The 18,432-nt window shown below is 27.1% G+C and overlaps 5 protein-coding genes across 6 annotated transcripts; 3 read left to right on the top strand and 2 right to left on the bottom strand.

Annotated features, from left to right (window-relative positions):
* Nucleotides 1–568: 568 nt before the first annotated feature.
* Nucleotides 569–2,234, bottom strand: LOC139090616 (uncharacterized). The gene is made up of 3 exons (XM_070640394.1): nt 1,987–2,234; nt 1,806–1,924; nt 569–1,744 (listed from the first exon to the last, which is right to left on the bottom strand). Exons 1-3 carry the CDS (start codon nt 2,192–2,194, stop codon nt 635–637), a joined length of 1,437 nt encoding a protein of 478 aa, XP_070496495.1. The 5' UTR covers nt 2,195–2,234; the 3' UTR covers nt 569–634.
* A 429-nt stretch (nt 2,235–2,663) lies between these two features.
* On the top strand, nt 2,664–4,633 carry LOC139090795 (zinc finger CCHC domain-containing protein 8 homolog). 2 transcript variants are annotated; one of them, XM_070640615.1, is made up of 2 exons: nt 2,664–2,948; nt 3,057–4,633. In XM_070640615.1, the coding sequence occupies exons 1-2, from the start codon at nt 2,871–2,873 to the stop codon at nt 4,497–4,499; spliced, it is 1,521 nt and encodes a 506-aa protein (XP_070496716.1). In that variant the 5' UTR covers nt 2,664–2,870; the 3' UTR covers nt 4,500–4,633. The 2 variants fall into 2 exon arrangements, with proteins under 2 accessions (XP_070496716.1, XP_070496715.1); XM_070640614.1 differs by having other exon boundaries at nt 2,664–2,996; nt 3,057–4,630.
* A 128-nt stretch (nt 4,634–4,761) lies between these two features.
* LOC139090796 (small integral membrane protein 14) lies at nt 4,762–6,000 on the bottom strand. The gene is made up of 4 exons (XM_070640616.1): nt 5,842–6,000; nt 5,420–5,564; nt 5,025–5,231; nt 4,762–4,967 (listed from the first exon to the last, which is right to left on the bottom strand). The coding sequence occupies exons 2-4, from the start codon at nt 5,501–5,503 to the stop codon at nt 4,932–4,934; spliced, it is 327 nt and encodes a 108-aa protein (XP_070496717.1). The 5' UTR covers nt 5,504–5,564; nt 5,842–6,000; the 3' UTR covers nt 4,762–4,931.
* Nucleotides 6,001–7,665: 1,665 nt separating this feature from the next.
* Nucleotides 7,666–15,137, top strand: DAT (Sodium-dependent dopamine transporter). Its single transcript, XM_070640557.1, has 11 exons — nt 7,666–7,959; nt 9,842–10,033; nt 12,016–12,149; nt 12,229–12,384; nt 12,453–12,858; nt 12,912–12,974; nt 13,051–13,141; nt 13,201–13,325; nt 14,197–14,203; nt 14,285–14,298; nt 14,374–15,137. The coding sequence occupies exons 1-11, from the start codon at nt 7,923–7,925 to the stop codon at nt 15,078–15,080; spliced, it is 1,932 nt and encodes a 643-aa protein (XP_070496658.1). The 5' UTR covers nt 7,666–7,922; the 3' UTR covers nt 15,081–15,137.
* A 1,250-nt stretch (nt 15,138–16,387) lies between these two features.
* Nucleotides 16,388–18,001, top strand: Rack1 (Receptor of activated protein kinase C 1). The gene is made up of 5 exons (XM_070640534.1): nt 16,388–16,575; nt 16,638–16,791; nt 16,869–16,923; nt 17,215–17,524; nt 17,588–18,001. The coding sequence occupies exons 1-5, from the start codon at nt 16,467–16,469 to the stop codon at nt 17,914–17,916; spliced, it is 957 nt and encodes a 318-aa protein (XP_070496635.1). The 5' UTR covers nt 16,388–16,466; the 3' UTR covers nt 17,917–18,001.
* Nucleotides 18,002–18,432: the final 431 nt, after the last annotated feature.

Raw genomic sequence — 18,432 nt, 5'->3', positions numbered from 1 at the left:
TTAAGGATAACCATCTGTCTTCAAGGTTGGAATAGCGCAATTTCTGCGAACGCCAAATAATACAATTAAAAACGACTTGCTTATATTTTTAATTCAGCTGGTTTATTCCATAAATTCGTGAGTTCACAACTTAAGATTAATAAAGGAATTCAAGTTAATTTAATGCATAAAATTCATATAAGAGTAACTTACAATTATTGCTTTTGGATCCAACCCTTTTGACTTATTGATATAAAATGGGGTAAGAAAAGGGGTTGCTAAGTTTAAGGTAATATCAACCTGGGAAGTTATACCTTTTTTGAGCAAGTACAAATTTTGTGACATAACGTAAAATATAACTGAAGTCTGTCATTTGTAGCGAATGACAACCAACAACGTGTTATAACTCCTGCAATTACTATTTCCAGTCTTAGGAGAGAAAAAAAACAAGTTCTTGAAAACATAAAATAAAAATTTAAAGTTTAACGTATGGTTTGAAATAAAAAGATTTTTGTATAATTTTAAGGATAGCTTCATTTTGAATTTGAATATTTATAAGGAAGGAATAATGAAACAGTTTGATAATAAGTAGGTACCTAATCATAAAATATAAAAAAAGCATTTTATTTGTCATAAAAATTTTGATTTTGTAACATTATAAAAATTTATTTCTTGCTCGACGCAAACTTAAACCACTAGTATCGGGAAGAATCTTATATTTAGAGTTAAAAGGGTATGCTATAATTGCAAAAATCATCATGAGCCCGAAAATGAGTAATAAGTTGGATATCGATATTTTGAAGTAAAAATAAGATACAACTAAAATTATATGTAATAAAACTTCATATATGGTAGTTAGCGAAATAAAAATTGGTTTAATTCTTGTATTCACAGAATCAACTAAATAAATGTCCGATATGAAACTGATACCAAAACCAGAGAAAATTTGAAAGGCAATTGCAATTAATGCAGAATAAATCGAATCGTCTTTGACTGGGTATTGAGACAAAAAAATCAAAGCAATTCCTGACCCAAGTAATGAAAAAAAAAACAATTTCATTCGTTTAAAATCAATAAAAAGTATTGCAACCAGCATTGCTACTAATCTTGCGCTCAATAAATATAAACCAGTGTTATCAACTTCACCGTCATAGAAATGAATTTTCGCTAAATTTAGAAAGTACATATTGAGTGGCATATTAAATGAAAAAACGAATAAACTCTTGAGAATTATCACAATTATAAATTGATAACAGTAATGTGTAATGTTTAAAGCACTTTGTGAATCTTCTTTTACCATCAGGACGAGCTCGTTATATTCGTCTCTGATCGATAAACTTTCATGTAGCTCTGACCTCAGTCTCATTAGATTGTTCAATGCTTCTTTTTCTTTATATTTTTGAATAAGATACACAGGTGATTCACGATTCAAAAATAATGCAAGGAATAAACCAGATAAAATACAGATTAGTCCACTATATCCAAGCATTTTAGTTGGATCTGTTTCATATGATCTTGTTTTGTAAACATAGCTTATATTTTGTGCCGTTAAAAGAACTCCAATAAATTGACAAAAATTAATCATTGAAATATGATATCCTCGAATTTTCGGAATGGATAATTCACTTGCATGCACCAATATAACCAGGTAAACTATTCCATTTGCCAAAGATGATACGATTCGTGCTATTTGTATAATCGAAATGTTAGTTGGATAGACAATGAAACAAATAGCACTTGTTGCTGATAACAATGATGAAAATATCTTTAAAATTTAATAAGAAAACAATAGAAAAAAATTAAAGCAAGGGACAAAAAAAACTAACATAAATCCTCATTTTTGTGTGCCTGCGAATAAGAAATGATCCAATAATAAGCCCAAAAATGTTTGCTATGAACCAAGAAATAATCGTCCAAAATATTGTGCCATCATCTTCATAACCACCTATAAATATATGAAGGAAGGATAGCCAAGATAATAACAATTTATATATTGTTCAGTTATACCTGACCATGGTTGAATTCTTAAATGACTGTTAAAAATTCCCCAACCAATATTTTGACCACCAAAAACAATCAACATTATCCCACCAACCAGACCATTGATTTGAGGCTTGTTTTTTTGAAAAAAGTCAACCCACTCTAATACTGTGTTTGGATTAAAATTTTTAGCATCACATTTTTCAGTTTTTAAAATTTCTTCCTTCACTGACATTTTTAAAATTAAAATAAATTTCTATTGTAGTAACTTCATTCGAATCCAATTAAAAACTAAAAATAAAAGCTTTTTAACGCTTTAACTTTCAGCTCAATATTACCTTTACTTTAGTATTGTTATCAATTTTTTTATCATATATATTCGCTTAAATATCAATGTATTTTTATTTTTAGTGATAATACACAATCAGCATTTTTAATATCTTTCATTACAACGGATTATAAATAAACATTAAATTCAGATTGTAAAACATGTTTTCAAATCTTAGTAATTGTTAAATAATTGTTTAGAAGAAACTTTCAAGTTTATGGTTTCTTTTGAAATGTTTAAATAATTCTGCAAAATGCCATCTAAATTTTAAGCTAATTATTTTTATTAAGTTTTAAAAGTCAAGAAAAAATTTTGTTTGGTGTAACTGTAATTCTAAATTTGAATTTCAAATATTTTTAAAGTCACAGCATAAACAAATATATGCTGTCAATAATTTGAGATTTTAATTTCTAAAGTGAAATTAGGTAAATTCTATATTAACGAAGTTTATTGAAGGACATATAAAGTTTTATCCAAAAGGATCTCAACAAGACAGAGAGACGTACAAAAAATATCACTCTTTTGAAAACAATTTAAACCTATGCATAAAAAATAGAAATTAGGCAAAAATCTATTTTATCTAATGGATAATTGCTCTGTAAACTTAGGGATTATGGAGGAAAATAATGAAGACGTTGTTTGTTTAGATGATGAATTTAAGGTAATGCCGGAAAACAAAGAAATATCGGAAAAAACAATTCAGGCTCAAGTAATTTTTTTTTTTTGAAATTACTAATTAAATTAACTAATAATCATATTTTATCTTTAGGAAGAAGTTGAAGATTTGATAGACAACACTACAATACTAACGCCCACAAAATGTTTAAGTTCAAATGACAAATCTGTACAAAAAGTGCTGATTGATATTAATTTTCGCAACAAGAAAACATACTTTGCATTTCACGAAGAGTTTATTGAGATTATTAAAAAATATTATAAAGATAAAATTGATGATCTGGATATTAGTGATGATGCATCAAACAAACGCATTTGCATATCTGAGAAATTGGTGAAAAAATCAGATTCATTTTTAATTGATACTACCCCAAATATTGATAACATTAAAAATGCAGCCGAATCTACTCCTCGTTACACTTCTTTTAGTCAAGTTATACTTTCAAACATAAAAGATCAAGAAGAAGAAAAATCAGTTTCCACAAATTCAGCTAATAAATGTTTTAATTGTGACAAAGGTACTCATAGCTTACGGCAATGTCCAGAACCAAAAAACATGATTAAAATAAGAAAAGCCCGGAACGAATTTAACAGAAGGGAATTGCGTTATCACGACAATGATGAATATGCTGACTTAGTACCGGGTCAATTAAGCGACGATTTAAAAAGTGCTTTAGGCTTAACGGATAACCAGCTTCCATTACACATATATAAAATGAGAAACTACGGATATCCTATGGCATGGCTTGAAGAAGCAAAAGTTTATTATTCTGGTTTGCAAATTCTAACAGACAAGAACATTGAATTTGGCGGTGATAATATTCGAGATAGTTTTAAATACGATATTCAGAGAATCTATGATTTTCCTGGCTTTAATGTTTCACCGAACTTACCATTTGTCGATAAACATCGGTTATTTAATTTGCCTCCAATGCAAGCTCATCATTCAAAAGAAGAATTCATTTTGTCATTAGGAAATGACTTTGTGGTTAATGGATATAAGAAAAGAAAATTGAGGGATTTAATAGAAAAACTTGATACGTCAACAAATGTGGAAGACGTAGAAATGGATGTTGACAACGATATGTATCACAATCAAACAGTTACAAATGAATCGAGTAGCATTAACTTGTCAAACAAGTCTCCTGAAGATGGTGAATTATCCAACAACTCGGATAATTCTTTAAACTGCGAAGAATTGAATATGGAACGAAATAAACTTTTGACAGAATTGTCAGAAATTAACGATTCGCAATCTGAAAATGATACAAATTTATTAAAATCCGGCACAAACAATAAAAGAGTTGAAGAATCAGGAGACATTCAACAAGGACATGTAGAAACTACAATTTTTGGGTGCCCAGTATTGCCATCATTTAGTCCGTATGAAATTCTGCCTTCAAATGTAAAATTTCAAGAGGGTGTTTGTGATGTAATTGCATTTGAAAATCTTTCAGAATCAACAGGAAAATATGAAAAAATGAAAGGGCTCATCAAGAAAGTACGAGTATTTGTTAAAGAGCATCAGAAAGACTAAGATATGACACTTTTTGAATTCTTTAAATTTTCATGAATATATTTTTTATTACTATTGTACAATCAAACATTTCTAATGAAATAAAACATTTAAAATTCTTTAGTAAATATAATACCTACAGGGAATCTGTATTAAGTAAAATACATACATGCATGGAATATTAAGTTTTACTTTGTTGTAAAAAAAATTGATATTCATTACAACTAGTTGGTAGATATTCACCAGAAATTTTAATTTATTTAATTTAATTCATAAACCTAAATTTATGTAAATCTGTCTTCATGCTTTTTATTTAATTCATAGAAAAATAATTTTAATTCGTGCGTTGTTTTTCTCTATGTCATTATTAAGATATCTATGAAAATATTATTGTAAATATTTAATAGGCCCTTTGTATTATCAATTCACACATTCGATTTAACACGGCTTTTATCAATTCATCATTGGATCATTTTCATCATTGGGACCCTAAAAAAATAAAAAATCTTGTCGCCTTAAAAACAACATTACTGCAAATTTTCATACATTATCACGAGAATGCTTGTTTGTGTCTCCAGTCGATCGTGGTCTTAATGAATTAGGTCTGATTAAATATAATATCACAGTAGCTATCAACATAAATATTAAAAATGTAGAATTATCAAGACCGTTATCATTAGCTGTAGATCCATTTTCCGGACGTACTAAATCTGTACATTCATTGTCCGTACATGCTGATTGTCCATTGCGAAGCTGCAAAAAATATTTTTAATTTGTATTAAAATTAAAAACAATTGAGTTATGCTCTTATCATGATATATAACTTAATACACACGAGAATTATGAATGTAAATCCTAATAAAAATATTAAAGCTTTGCGTGGATTGTTTCTATTCGTTATTTAATTTTTTTAAATACATTCAAAAAGAAGTTTTACATACCAAATTTAATAATCTTCGCATCGCAAATTCATGTGAAAATATACATTCACATAAAGATTGGTCAAAATCTTGATCATCGCCCATGATTTTTTGTTAATTTCCTTATTCTGCAGTTTTTCAGATGAAAGATTTTCAGTTTTCAAGCCTAAATATAAAGAAAAGGTATTTTTTTATACCAAACCTTTTTTAAATTTTCTCAAAATTAAAGAAAAACAAAATCATGTTTTGGGTCATTGGATTTTCAAAAAATAAAGAAAAAGAATATTTTTTGTAGTTTTACAAATAAACAAAACAAAACATGATTTTTTTTTTGTTCAAACAATGAATTATTAAGACAAAGATTTTTTATGAATTCAAACAAAAAACTATTTGAAAAATGAGATAAATAATATTCGTGGCAAAAATGGAAAGTTACAACTTACTTTAAATTTCTATTAACAACTTTGTTTATTATTTCCACATTAACTAATAATTATTTGTTTGTTTTGTTTATTATTATTTTTTTAAAAGGTATTTAAATTCAATTTAAATTTATCTGACCAGTTTTGAATTTAAATTGAAACTACGGAATAAGGAAATTTAGTTACAAATTTCACAAATGAATTATTCTGAGAATGGAAAAGTAGGGGGCAGATCATAATATACACACATGAAAAGCTTTTACATTTTAAAAATTTTAGTACATAACCGTTTTTTTAAATTCAAGAATTTAAATATTTGACAATATTTAAATGTCGAAAACAGTTGAAATTAAATTAAAAGCTACCTATTTTTTTTTTTTTTTTTTTTTGAAAAGACATGTTCCATTCTTACGATCATTTTTTAAAATGATGCACTTGCTTTTTAACTTTCAAAAACTTTTAGGTCTTCTTTCTGTACACTTGTTTTAATGAAAAATTATGCTAAGAGCAACGAGTTCAACTCTATACAAATTAAAATATCTTCTTTGATTTGCAATTTTCTTTCGTACACTGTCGTACAATGACTAAAAGATACAAACAACTGCTAACAACACTACTTTTCTTAATCCTGAAATTTTACAACTCTTCAGCTGTTTGTCAATCCTAGTGACAATCTGTTGTAAAATGCAAAATCAAACGATTTTCAAAAAAGGAACATTAGAATTTCGTTTTTAAACATCAAATTTATTGACTATAAATTTAATTTTTTCAGAAGTTTTAAGATATTATTCAGTTACATTCATTATTTTATGTGATTAGATTCAGAATAACTACTATCATCTTGAATTTTTTTCTCTATTTTTGGAATCGAAAATTTTTTGTAGCAATTACTATGATAATAAATAATGATATTCTAAAATATAGTTAGTTAACTAATATTCATTAATATTAAATTTGCATTATTCATTACGTAAGAGATTCTGGTTTTACGTTTAAATCTTGCATCCTATGAAAATATTTTTAATCACTAAAATGATTTTAGCTGCATAAAGATTTAATACAGAAATGACAATATAACAACTTAAGATCCCAAAAATGCGCATGGCAAAATTTTATCACTTTTTATTGGTTGTTATCAAGCAAATGTATTTTAAGTTGAAAATTATGATAATATATTAGAGATAAACGCACTATAAGTTCTTCATTACTTCTTTTGGCAATTTCACCATTTGTTTCAGCACATCCTAAATTATGCATCAAGGTTCAGAAGAAATTTATTTTATAATAACATTTAAAAATTCATTAATAGTAGTATAATCTTTATAAGACAAAGTGATAATTTTTGATTTGAGTATTAGAAATTTTTTTGCAACAATATCACGCTTTTTCCCGGTGTATAAATTGGTTGCAAGAGCTGTGACATGTCCCAGTTGCAAAAGGAATTTCGGATTTACATTAACAAAAGGTTGAAGTGGAAATAGTGGAGTAGTAAAAGGAAATAAAGAAATCTTTTTTGTTGTGAGAGCTTCCTATATTTTTTTGAAAGCTTCCTCTTTATTCTTTTGCATAAAGAATAAGCATATAAAGGCAGAATTTTGCTAATTATGTGATTCCAGAGTGTTTAAATTAACTTAAATTTTGTAAGTATCATTTTTATTTTAACTTATAACTAAAACGATAAAATATTATTTAAAAATCGTTTTGTGAATTTTATAAAAGTATAAAAATCTTAAATGATATATAAAACTTATAATATTCACATTTTACATACACGATGCATAAAAAATAAAAAAGGTTAAAAAGAGAGAAAATGAAAAAATCTCATTTAGTAATATTTCAAGCTTAAAGGCATACGAATCACTTCAAACATCAGTTTTAGTCAGTTAAGAGATTTCAATACTATTGGTCGAATATGAATTAGTTTAAGTTTTATAAAGCATGAACAGTATTTAAGACCGTTAAAGAAGTATATTATTTATCTAAGTGAAAAGTGTTGTTTTTATTCCATGTTCTTCTGTGGTTTACTATACTCTACTTTAAATTGTCGTAATTATATATTTTAAAAAAATTATCAAAAACAAAGGTATTGAAAAAAAATTAATATGATGAAACAAGTGTCAAAAAATGAGAATGATAAAGGTAAAATATCACATCAATTGAAGTTTTTTAGTTAATTGCCATAATTCTACATTTTTATCAACTTAATATTACCTATTAAAATGATTTATCCGGAAATTAATTTAACTTACAATTAAATGAATGAGAAGCATACAATACTTAATTTTTCATTCGTAATATTTTTCATATGAATCATTTTTATTTATTATTAGATATATTTTAAACATAACTTCTATAAGGGATTCCTGCCCATGTCAAATCCAATTGTTTAACATTTGACATTTTATTAGTATCAAGAAGTCCTCAATTAACACTTATGTTCTGTGATTTATATCATTATATTTTCTATACAATGATGATGTACGTCTAGATTTTGTAAATGAGTTATTAAACCTCTTCATTTTATTCATTCATATAAATTTTACGTGATATATTTTTCTGGCAAATATTTATATTGATTTAACTAATCAAGTGATTATCAAAATTCGTTCGAACATTACTCATACAAATATTAAACAGAATTCTTTAATTTTCAAAGAATTTTTTTAATGAAATTCCATGCCGAATTACTATCTTAATTTTTTAGTTCGACCATTTGGTTTTTCCGTGTATCATAAAAATCTTAATTTAATTTTATTCTGAAAAATGTGAATTACTTTTTTCATAAGAATCTTACGTATCCAATGTTATTTACTTTTTATTATTAACAAAAAAATAACTTTATATTCTTTGATCAAAATGATTTTGAGAATCAAATGACAAATTTTATAAAAGCTAGTTTACCATCATACCGATTGAATTATTTTGTTTCTTTTTTTCTTCATACTATTCCATCCTGTTCAGTACGAATAAATGATAAAATCTTTATGAAAAAATAAACGTGTTATTTATTGTATGTTTAATCTCTAAAGTAATTTTAATAATAAAAAATTGTAAAAAATAATAAAAAGAGATCTAACTTCAAGGTTTCAGAAATGACAAAGTTTCACTTCGTTTTCAATTGCAATCAAATTAATTCCAAACCAATACTAAAACTATATAGGTATTCGTTATTATTTGTAAGAATTACAGACAATTATAAATTAGTTAAAAAAGAAGTTGTTTAACCACATTTCATGTCTACTAGAACATAAGTAACGGAAATATAGATTTGCATTCGTTGAAAAAAACTAAAACTAGAATTCATAAATTAATATATTACTAGAATAAAACCCCACCTAGCATGCTGGGGAGATTTTAATTTAACTGTTGCCCATGCTTTATGGGAATTTTTATGAAAAAACATCATCAGCTTTGCGGAATACTAATCATAATTGATACTAAATAATAATTAAATTTAGCTCATTATTCCGAATAAACGATAATTAATTAGTATCATCCCATCATACTAGAAACTATCTAAATTCTATGTAATTTTTAAATCTGAGGTCGTTCTCGATTTCAAATATTTTGGATAGATATGGATTGATATTTTCTTACGGTTTTTAACAAAAATCTGTCACCGTACCACGTCTAATTTTTCATCAATTAATTGCTTTAAGGATCAAAAGTGCAAATATTTTTCTTTATAAGTCCTAAAAATATGATTATCTAGCCTATAATTCATTACCTCAAATCTACCTAAAAATTACATAATCTTAAGAAGAATGGACATGCATAAAGATTTTTAGAAAGCAACTGTTAGTCGCTGTTTTAGACAGAAAACAATGACAAAATGAAAACAGAATGTAGTCTATTTTCCACAATCCCTACAATATAAGTACTTATAATTGGTGAATCGAATACAAAAACCGTGTTAGCATGACGGTGAAAAAACAACCGAATCCATCTACTTCACGACTACTTTTGCACTGTTGATGACGAATTATTTAACAAGCTTTTCCATATATTCATGTTTTTGTAGGCAACCAAGGTGAAGCGGGAATCTCAATGTCATTACTTGGACATCTAAAAAAGGCACCAAGAACACCTATACCCGATGAACCACGTGAAACATGGTCTGGAAAAGTCGATTTTCTATTATCAGTTATAGGATTTGCAGTCGATTTGGCCAATGTATGGCGCTTTCCATATCTATGTTATCGAAACGGTGGAGGTAATTAAACTCATGTGTCACTAATTTTTTTGCTCTTTACATGAACAAAGCCGTAAACTTTAAACAACAAATTGATTATTTCCTCAACAAATACAGAGTTTTTGTTCTTTGTTAACCAGTCATAACCGGTTAAGAACTTATGAAGTCTTTTTATGAGAATCTTGATTATTCTCTTTAAATATCTTGATGATTAATTGATTGAAAAACACCAAATAAAATGAAACAAAAAAAGTTATAATTTCTATTTAAAAGAAGCTACAAAATTACGAAAGAATTTTTGTTCTACCTAATTTACGAAATTTTTGACACTATTGCAGACAATACATTGTGTTTCAATATTCATTTAATTTATTGATAATAATATTAATGCTGCGACTTTAAACTAATTAAGAACGCCTTTAAAAAAATCATCATCTATTTCCCTTGATGTAAAAATATTTTCCAATCCATTTTGATGGCATTTAAAACATCATACCATCGTCATTTACAAGTATGAACTAGAGGCATGTAATTGAGACATGAAAGAACACTGACAACAATTAAATTATAAATTTGCTATCACAGATTTTTATTTAATTTTTTTTTATACAAACATATGGGCAAATCTACGGAAAAAAACTTTAAATAATATGTATTATATTTAATATTTTATCAATATCCCTTTATGAAATTCTGATTTTTTTTTTTATATCAAACCTTTGTTAGTTAACTGCTTAATAATAATATTTAAGTCCTAATTTTAAGAGTATCCGAATTTCACTGTGTTCAGCTTTCAAATATGTGGTCTTTTTAATTAAATTTTTTTGGTCACGTCAGAGTGTTAATTTTAATCATATTTTTATAAAACATATTTTCATTAAAATTCCAATGATAAAACAATATAAAATTAAGCTTTAAATTACAAGTTTTCTACATTTTTTCAATGATTTGCCCATTTAATATAATGTAAGGAACATATTTTCACTAGCTATGAAAAATTTTATTGTGTGAAAAAGTTGTTGAAGACATTTGCCACTAAAAGAATATAAAAGAGGGAGAAAATCGGAAAATCAAGTTGCAGAGAAAATTAGCAACTTCCTTATTGCTCTGACATGCTTTCTAATGTTCAATCACATTGAAATACATTAGATATCATAAAAATGGGAGGGTAAAATATTCCTTTATTATGTCAAGTTCTTTTTTCTAGTCCTTTCAAGTGATAAAAAATTAAATTGTCTACTTTGATACACAATATAAATTTTACAGTTGATAAATAGATTGGTTTTACTTGATAGTCTTTTTTATGCATCAATTTGGTTCAAGCTGTATTTCATACTTTTCTCTTGAAATTTAGAATATTCAAACTAAAATTTTAAAGAAAAAATATTTTCATCACCAAAAAAAAAAAATAATAATAATCTAATAGATTTTCCATTCCAGTACACACATTCTTTCCATACCCTTTTAGAACTGTCAGAATCTCATGACAAATATCAATTCTCCCTTACTTTAATTCAATGGTCACGAGTCAAAAGATTCAACATTCTGTTGTAAAAGAAGTACTCCATTACACGTTATTACACTTAACATTTTACTCACATACTTCGAGTATTATATACTTAGACTTGTTGAATAACGTCCACTTAACTTTAATATCTTATAAAAAATTCTATTCTCCATGACGACGAAGAAGAAAAAAATCAAATCTTTCATTTCGATAATACGAGCTATATAGTAAAATATGAATCTGTTGCATTATAGAGTAAAAAATCTTTTATTATCCGCTTAATGGTTTATGGGAAAAACTGGGGAAATGGTTTTTCTTGTTCAAGATTATTATTTTTTTTTTACATTGTCATCAATGTTACAAATTTTCATTGCTCCTAATAAATTATTAAATTACCTTTTAATTTTTTTTAGCTAGGTACCTAGCTAAAATTAATTTTCGAATCATTAAAATTTAAGTTAAATTGAAAAATATAATTAAATGTTTATTTTTCTAGGGGCATTTTTAATACCTTACTGCATAATGTTGCTGATAGGTGGAATCCCTTTATTCTACATGGAATTAGCCTTGGGACAACATGAGAGAAAAGGAGCTATAACGACATGGGGAAATCTTGTTCCTTTATTTAAGGTATTGTGTTTTTTATTAAATATTTTTTTTATGAAAACTAAATATTTTAAATTTGTATTTCAAAAAAATCACTGTTTAGGGCATAGGCTGGGCTGTAGTTTTAATTGCATTTTATGTGGACTTTTTTTATAATGTTATAATTGCATGGTCGCTGAGGTTCTTTTTTGCATCCATTACTGATGTACTGCCTTGGACACACTGTAGACACGAATTTAACACAAATTCCTGTAAAGCTGTAAGACTTATAAAAAGAGTTATATTTAAAACCAATGTATTCATTTTTTATTGTTTTTTTAAAAATAGTTCGAAGTTAACTATTCTCGTTCTCCTGAGCCATCATTTCTTCAAACTACAATGAAACCGTTTCTAAATTCTTCTGTTGCATCTACGACGATTGAAAATGAAATAACAACCGTAGCTTCAAATATTACAATAGTTTCAAATGTAACAAATGCTTTCTCCTCTGCTTCATCAGAATACTTCAATCGTTTTATTTTGGAAATTCATAAATCGGACGGAATTCATGATTTAGGAATTATTAAATGGGAAATGGCGGCGTGTTTACTTATTGTTTATTTAATTTGCTACTTTTCTCTTTGGAAAGGAATCAGTACGAGTGGTAAAGTGGTTTGGTTTACTGCCCTTTTCCCATATGTTGTGTTATTAGCATTATTAATACGTGGGATCACTCTTCCTGGTAGTGCTGAAGGTTGGTTTTACTTTTTTTGAAATTTTCAATAATAATATAATTGTTTTACTTAGGAATTTCCTACTATCTGAGACCTGATTTTGATGTAATATTTAAAGCAGAAGTTTGGGTTGATGGTAATCAATAATTAATGATTTTTTTAAAAAAAAATTTAACTTATTTACCTTACATATTTTTGTTCTTAACACTTAGCCGCAACGCAAGTTTTCTTTTCTTTGGGTCCTGGTTTTGGTGTTTTATTGGCATACGCTTCATATAATAAATACCATAATAACGTTTACAAGTAAAAAATAATCCCATATTTGTTTATATGGATTTCGTATTGATTTATTATCTTTTTAGAGATGCACTTCTGACAAGTTTTATCAATTCAGCTACCTCTTTTATTTCGGGGTTTGTAATTTTCTCCGTTTTGGGATATATGGCTTATACTTCTGGGCAAAAAATATCAGACGTAGCTACAGAGGGTAAGTTTTGCTTATTCAATTTGTTCTATTTATGCGAATATTATTTAAACAATTTTAATGTTTAAAGATAAAATATATTTTTTGATTACAAATTGTAAATTACAATAATAAATAATATAATTTAAGTCATTTGTCCTTCTGTATGTCATTCCGCTCAAAGCTTTGCCCCTTTTTATTAAACATCAATTTTCTATCAAAACTTTTTACCAAAATTGTGACACTTTTTGAAATTTGTTTGTATTCAAGTTGATAATCTCACAAATTTAAAGTCGTTATATAAATCGCAATAGAAGCCCCACTAATAGGAAAAATAAAATCCTTTCACCATACTTGGTTAAGATTTTTCAAAATGTGATTAAAAAATCTGTTTTGATTTTAATAATTTACCAAAATAATATAATAGATTTGATTTATTGGTATGAAAGTGGAGTTACATTTTGATGAGAGCTTTATTTAATATTAGCCTTACCAAAATATGATTCAATGCCTTTTTCCATTTTTGATCCTTATATAAACCCAATAGATCTATTTGGAATTGAAATTTAAATTGAATTGAATTCTGCCTGAAATTTCACGTGTTGGTTGATCGTTAAATATAATTTATATCAAGGGATCATTCGCTTATTACGTTAAAGAATAACGAACTTTTTTTTCCAAAATTAACAATGTAATTTCCTGAATTTCCATTGTTTAAATAGAAATCTCCCAATGAACGTAATAAGTGAACGGCCCTAATTTCATAAATCATTTCAGTTTAAAATTTCCTACAATTTTAAGTTCAAATTAAATAAGCTTGCACTTGATCCTTTGGGCCACTAATAATCTTTTTTTTTTATTCTTTTTAATTTCTGATGATCATTGACTCTTCAAGGTCCAGGGTAAGTTGTCAAAGAAAAAAAAGAAATAAATTTAAAAAGACCTTTTTTCCTAACTGAGTTTTTATTTTTATTTTTTTTAAGATTGGTTTTTGATGGTAAGTATCGAAATTAAATAGCAATATAAAAAAATTATAGTAAACTAATTTTATTTTTTGATTTCTTTTTCTCAGTTTATCCTGCTGCTATTGCAACGATGCCAGGGTCCGTCTTTTGGGCAATAATATTCTTCATGATGCTACTTACGTTAGGATTAGACTCTTCATTTGGAGGTTCAGAAGCAATAATTACAGCGTTAAGTGATGAATTTCCGATTATAAAAAGAAATCGAGAAGTATTTGTTGCATGCTTGTTTTCGGTTTATTTTCTCGTCGGTCTTGCATCTTGTACACAAGGAGGATTTTATTTCTTTCAACTTTTGGATAAATATGCTGCTGGATATTCCATATTAATTGCTGTTCTGTTTGAAGCAGTTGCTGTTAGTTGGATTTATGGCACCAAACGATTTTGTGCAGACATCAAAGATATGATTGGTTTCTATCCTGGAAAATATTGGATATATTGCTGGAAATTTGCTGCACCACTGTTTTTAATTTTCATCATAGTTTTTGGATTAATCAATTATGAACCATTATCTCATGGAGATTACGTTTATCCAGTTTGGGCAAACACTCTAGGATGGTGTATTGCTATATCATCTATGGGAATGATACCGGGTGTAGCAGTTTATAAAATAGCTATAACAAAAGGAAGCTTTTTAGAAAGGATACGAATTTTAACGACTCCAGTTAAAGATCAAGCTTTACAAAATATTAATGGAGTTACTACAGAGCAAATAAGAACGAGATTAACAACAAATACTGAAGGAGAAGATGTTTGAATTTATGCAAGTTTTAGTATTTATTATGTTTAGTATGACATTTATAATGTCCTTTTTTTTTAAAAAAAAAAAAATATTATGTTGAAATGCTCATTGTATGGACATATGATATTAACATTACAAATTTTTAAGAATGAAACAAATGTTGAATATTTTTTATCGGAAAAAGCGATTTAAGTGATTCGAAAGTTTTTAGAACAAATTGTAATAAAAAAGAACCACAAAACTATGCTGTATAGATAATAGAAAAGCAAATATAAAACTGTTGACGAATTAATATGAAAAACAAAGATGCAAAAATTTATTATATGAAAAAGTTACATGTTAACTAACAAGTAGAGCGACTTATTAAGAATCTTTGATTCAAATTTTTGATAATTGCTTGATAAATAATTATTAAGTTGTAAAAAAGGTTGTAATGATTATTTACAAAAAATGTTGTTACTTGGGGGTTTCATAATGACCAACTTTTTAAATATTATGATAAAAAACCATAAATTATACATATTTAATAGAAGACGAATACTAAAATGTGATTTAATTTAAATGATTGAATTTAAATTTTGGTCATCTTTACATAAACTGCATTAGATTATGCAAACTCAGCCATATGACTTAAATTTAAATTCATTTTGAATGCACAATCATGTAATTTTGAATTTGTTTTTCCACGCAGCCATTGGAAAAGTAAAATCAATGATTCTTCAAAAAAGATGCAGGTTTAAATTAAACGAACGTTTAAACTAAACATTTATTAATTAAAATAAATTTTTTTAGAATTTTTTTAATTGGAATTACTATAAAATTCGCATAGTTTACAAGTTTTTTTCAACATATATAATACATAAAAATAATTTCTTATTTCTTTAGTTAAATAAAACACACAAACGAAAATCAAATATTTTTTTTTAATTTTTTCAATATATATATTTCCTTTAAAGATCATGCAACTAAGGAAATATATATAGAGGAGGAGGGGTTCTGTGAAAACTTTATGTCTGTAGATTTTACCTCGAACTTTTGTTCATTGCTCCTTAATATCATTTAATTACAGGAAAAAATCATCCCAGTTTTTGAATATAAGTATCAATTTTGACTATGAAATCGAATTTGATTAGTAAAAATATGAATTGAGTTTTAGACATCAATGAGCTACAAATAAACAAGCTTTTTAAAATTTAATTCATCTGTTGAAGCTTGGCGTGGAATAATAAAATTTCTAAAAAAAATCGTTATAAAAAGTTTTGAATTAAAATGGGTCATCTCGGAATATGATATTCAGACAATAAAATAACTACTGAATTCTTTCTTTCTTTCACGACTTTTTGTCGGATTCAGACGTGTTTCAAATTTTCTTACGAAGAAAATTAATTTAAAAGCGGTAAAATGACCGAAACATTGCAATTAAAAGGAACACTTATTGGACATTCAGGATGGGTAACTCAAATTGCCACAAATCCAAAATATCCTGATATGATTTTATCATCATCAAGAGGTAAATTTTTCATACATAACCTAATTTTTTGATATTGATTGCATTTATATTCTAATTTGCAGATAAGACTTTAATCGTATGGCGCTTATTGCGTGAAGCTAACAGCTACGGAATTCCACAAAAACGTTTGTACGGTCATAGCCACTTCATTAGTGACGTTGTTCTTTCATCTGATGGAAACTATGCTCTTTCTGGATCATGGGATAAAACTTTGAGGTATTTAAGAATAAATGTCAAATCTTCTAATTTCTAAAATGCTTAATCGTTCATTGTAATTTTTAATTGTTATATAGATTGTGGGATTTGGCAGCAGGAAAGTCAACTCGCCGTTTTGAAGACCATACAAAGGTGTGATTAAATCGTTACCCAATTTTATTTTGAGGGGCAGCTGTCTTAAATAATTTTTATGGGTCGAAGGGAATATTTCCATCCGTGTATTTTTTTAAATTTATAATATCCAAATGCGCCTATGCGAGGCAGAATCTGTAGATATTTATAAATATCTACAATTTTATCCGTAAAGGACATAAAATGACTAGAAATCAACATACGGTAATGTACATTAAATGAAAAATTATACTCCTTTTTTTTATCATTAAAATGTTAAAGAAGTATAATATTAATTAAATATTTTTGCAGGATGTCCTTTCCGTCGCTTTTTCAGCTGATAATCGTCAAATTGTCTCTGGTTCAAGAGATAAGACCATTAAATTGTGGAATACATTGGCTGAATGCAAGTATACAATCCAAGAAGATGGGCATAGCGATTGGGTTTCATGCGTTCGTTTTTCACCAAATCAAGTCAATCCAATAATTGTCAGTGCTGGTTGGGATCGTACTGTAAAAGTATGGAATCTTGCTAATTGCAAATTGAAGCTCAATCATTATGGACACAATGGATATTTGAATACAGTCACAGTTTCTCCTGATGGTTCATTGTGTACTTCAGGTAAATAACTTTAATTAAGCTTTATGTTTAAAATTAGTATTCATGATAAATTACTTATTTCAGGTGGTAAGGACTGCAAGGCATTGTTGTGGGATTTGAATGATGGAAAACATTTACATACATTGGATCATAACGATATCATTAATGCTTTATGCTTCTCGCCAAATCGTTATTGGTTGTGTGTTGCTTATGGTTCCAGCATTAAAATTTGGGATTTGGCATGTAAGAAGATGGTTGAAGAATTGAGACCCGGAGTTTCAACAAACGACTCCTCAAAGGCAGATCCACCTCAATGCTTATCTTTGGCATGGTCTACAGATGGACAAACTTTATTCGCAGGATACAGTGACAACAAAATCCGCGTTTGGCAAGTTTCTGTAACAGCCCGTTAAATAATGTTCCAAAAATTAATCAATCCTCTTGATTATGAAAAATAAAGTATCCAAAAAAAATATTTTGGATCATTTGAAATATGAATATGCGTTTTTCACTCGTTTTAATTTCAATAATCATCCCATGTTTCCTAAATTCATAATTTTTTTTTTTTTATTAGTATTTAGGTCATTTATTTTTATTAATAAGTAATTCCCGCTTTTGTTGAGATAACTCGAAAATTTTAATCATCAAAATCTGGCTGCAAAGGAATTTAAAATAAGTCCTATAATATTATTGGTAGGTATTGGAAATTTATTGTTTATAAAAAAATCGACACTAGCTGATCATGTTTTTTTTTATTTTGAAAATAACTCAGCACTGGAAAATTTCACACAAGTGAGACGAGCATATCTTTTGAATATATAAAACTTCCATGCCGTATGACGATTTCTAAATAATAATATATAATTTCTCTACATTCGTCAATAAAATTCAAATTAATTTTTTTTTAAAGGAATTGATAAACGAGGAAT

Source organism: Chironomus tepperi, unplaced genomic scaffold, assembly GCF_022539635.2.
Source record: "Chironomus tepperi strain 1889 unplaced genomic scaffold, CSIRO-AGI_Ctep_v1 contig_219, whole genome shotgun sequence".
Lineage (NCBI taxonomy): Eukaryota > Metazoa > Arthropoda > Insecta > Diptera > Chironomidae > Chironomus > Chironomus tepperi.
The sequence above is the reverse complement of the archived record's forward strand: the minus strand, read 5'-3'. Positions and strand labels throughout refer to the sequence as shown.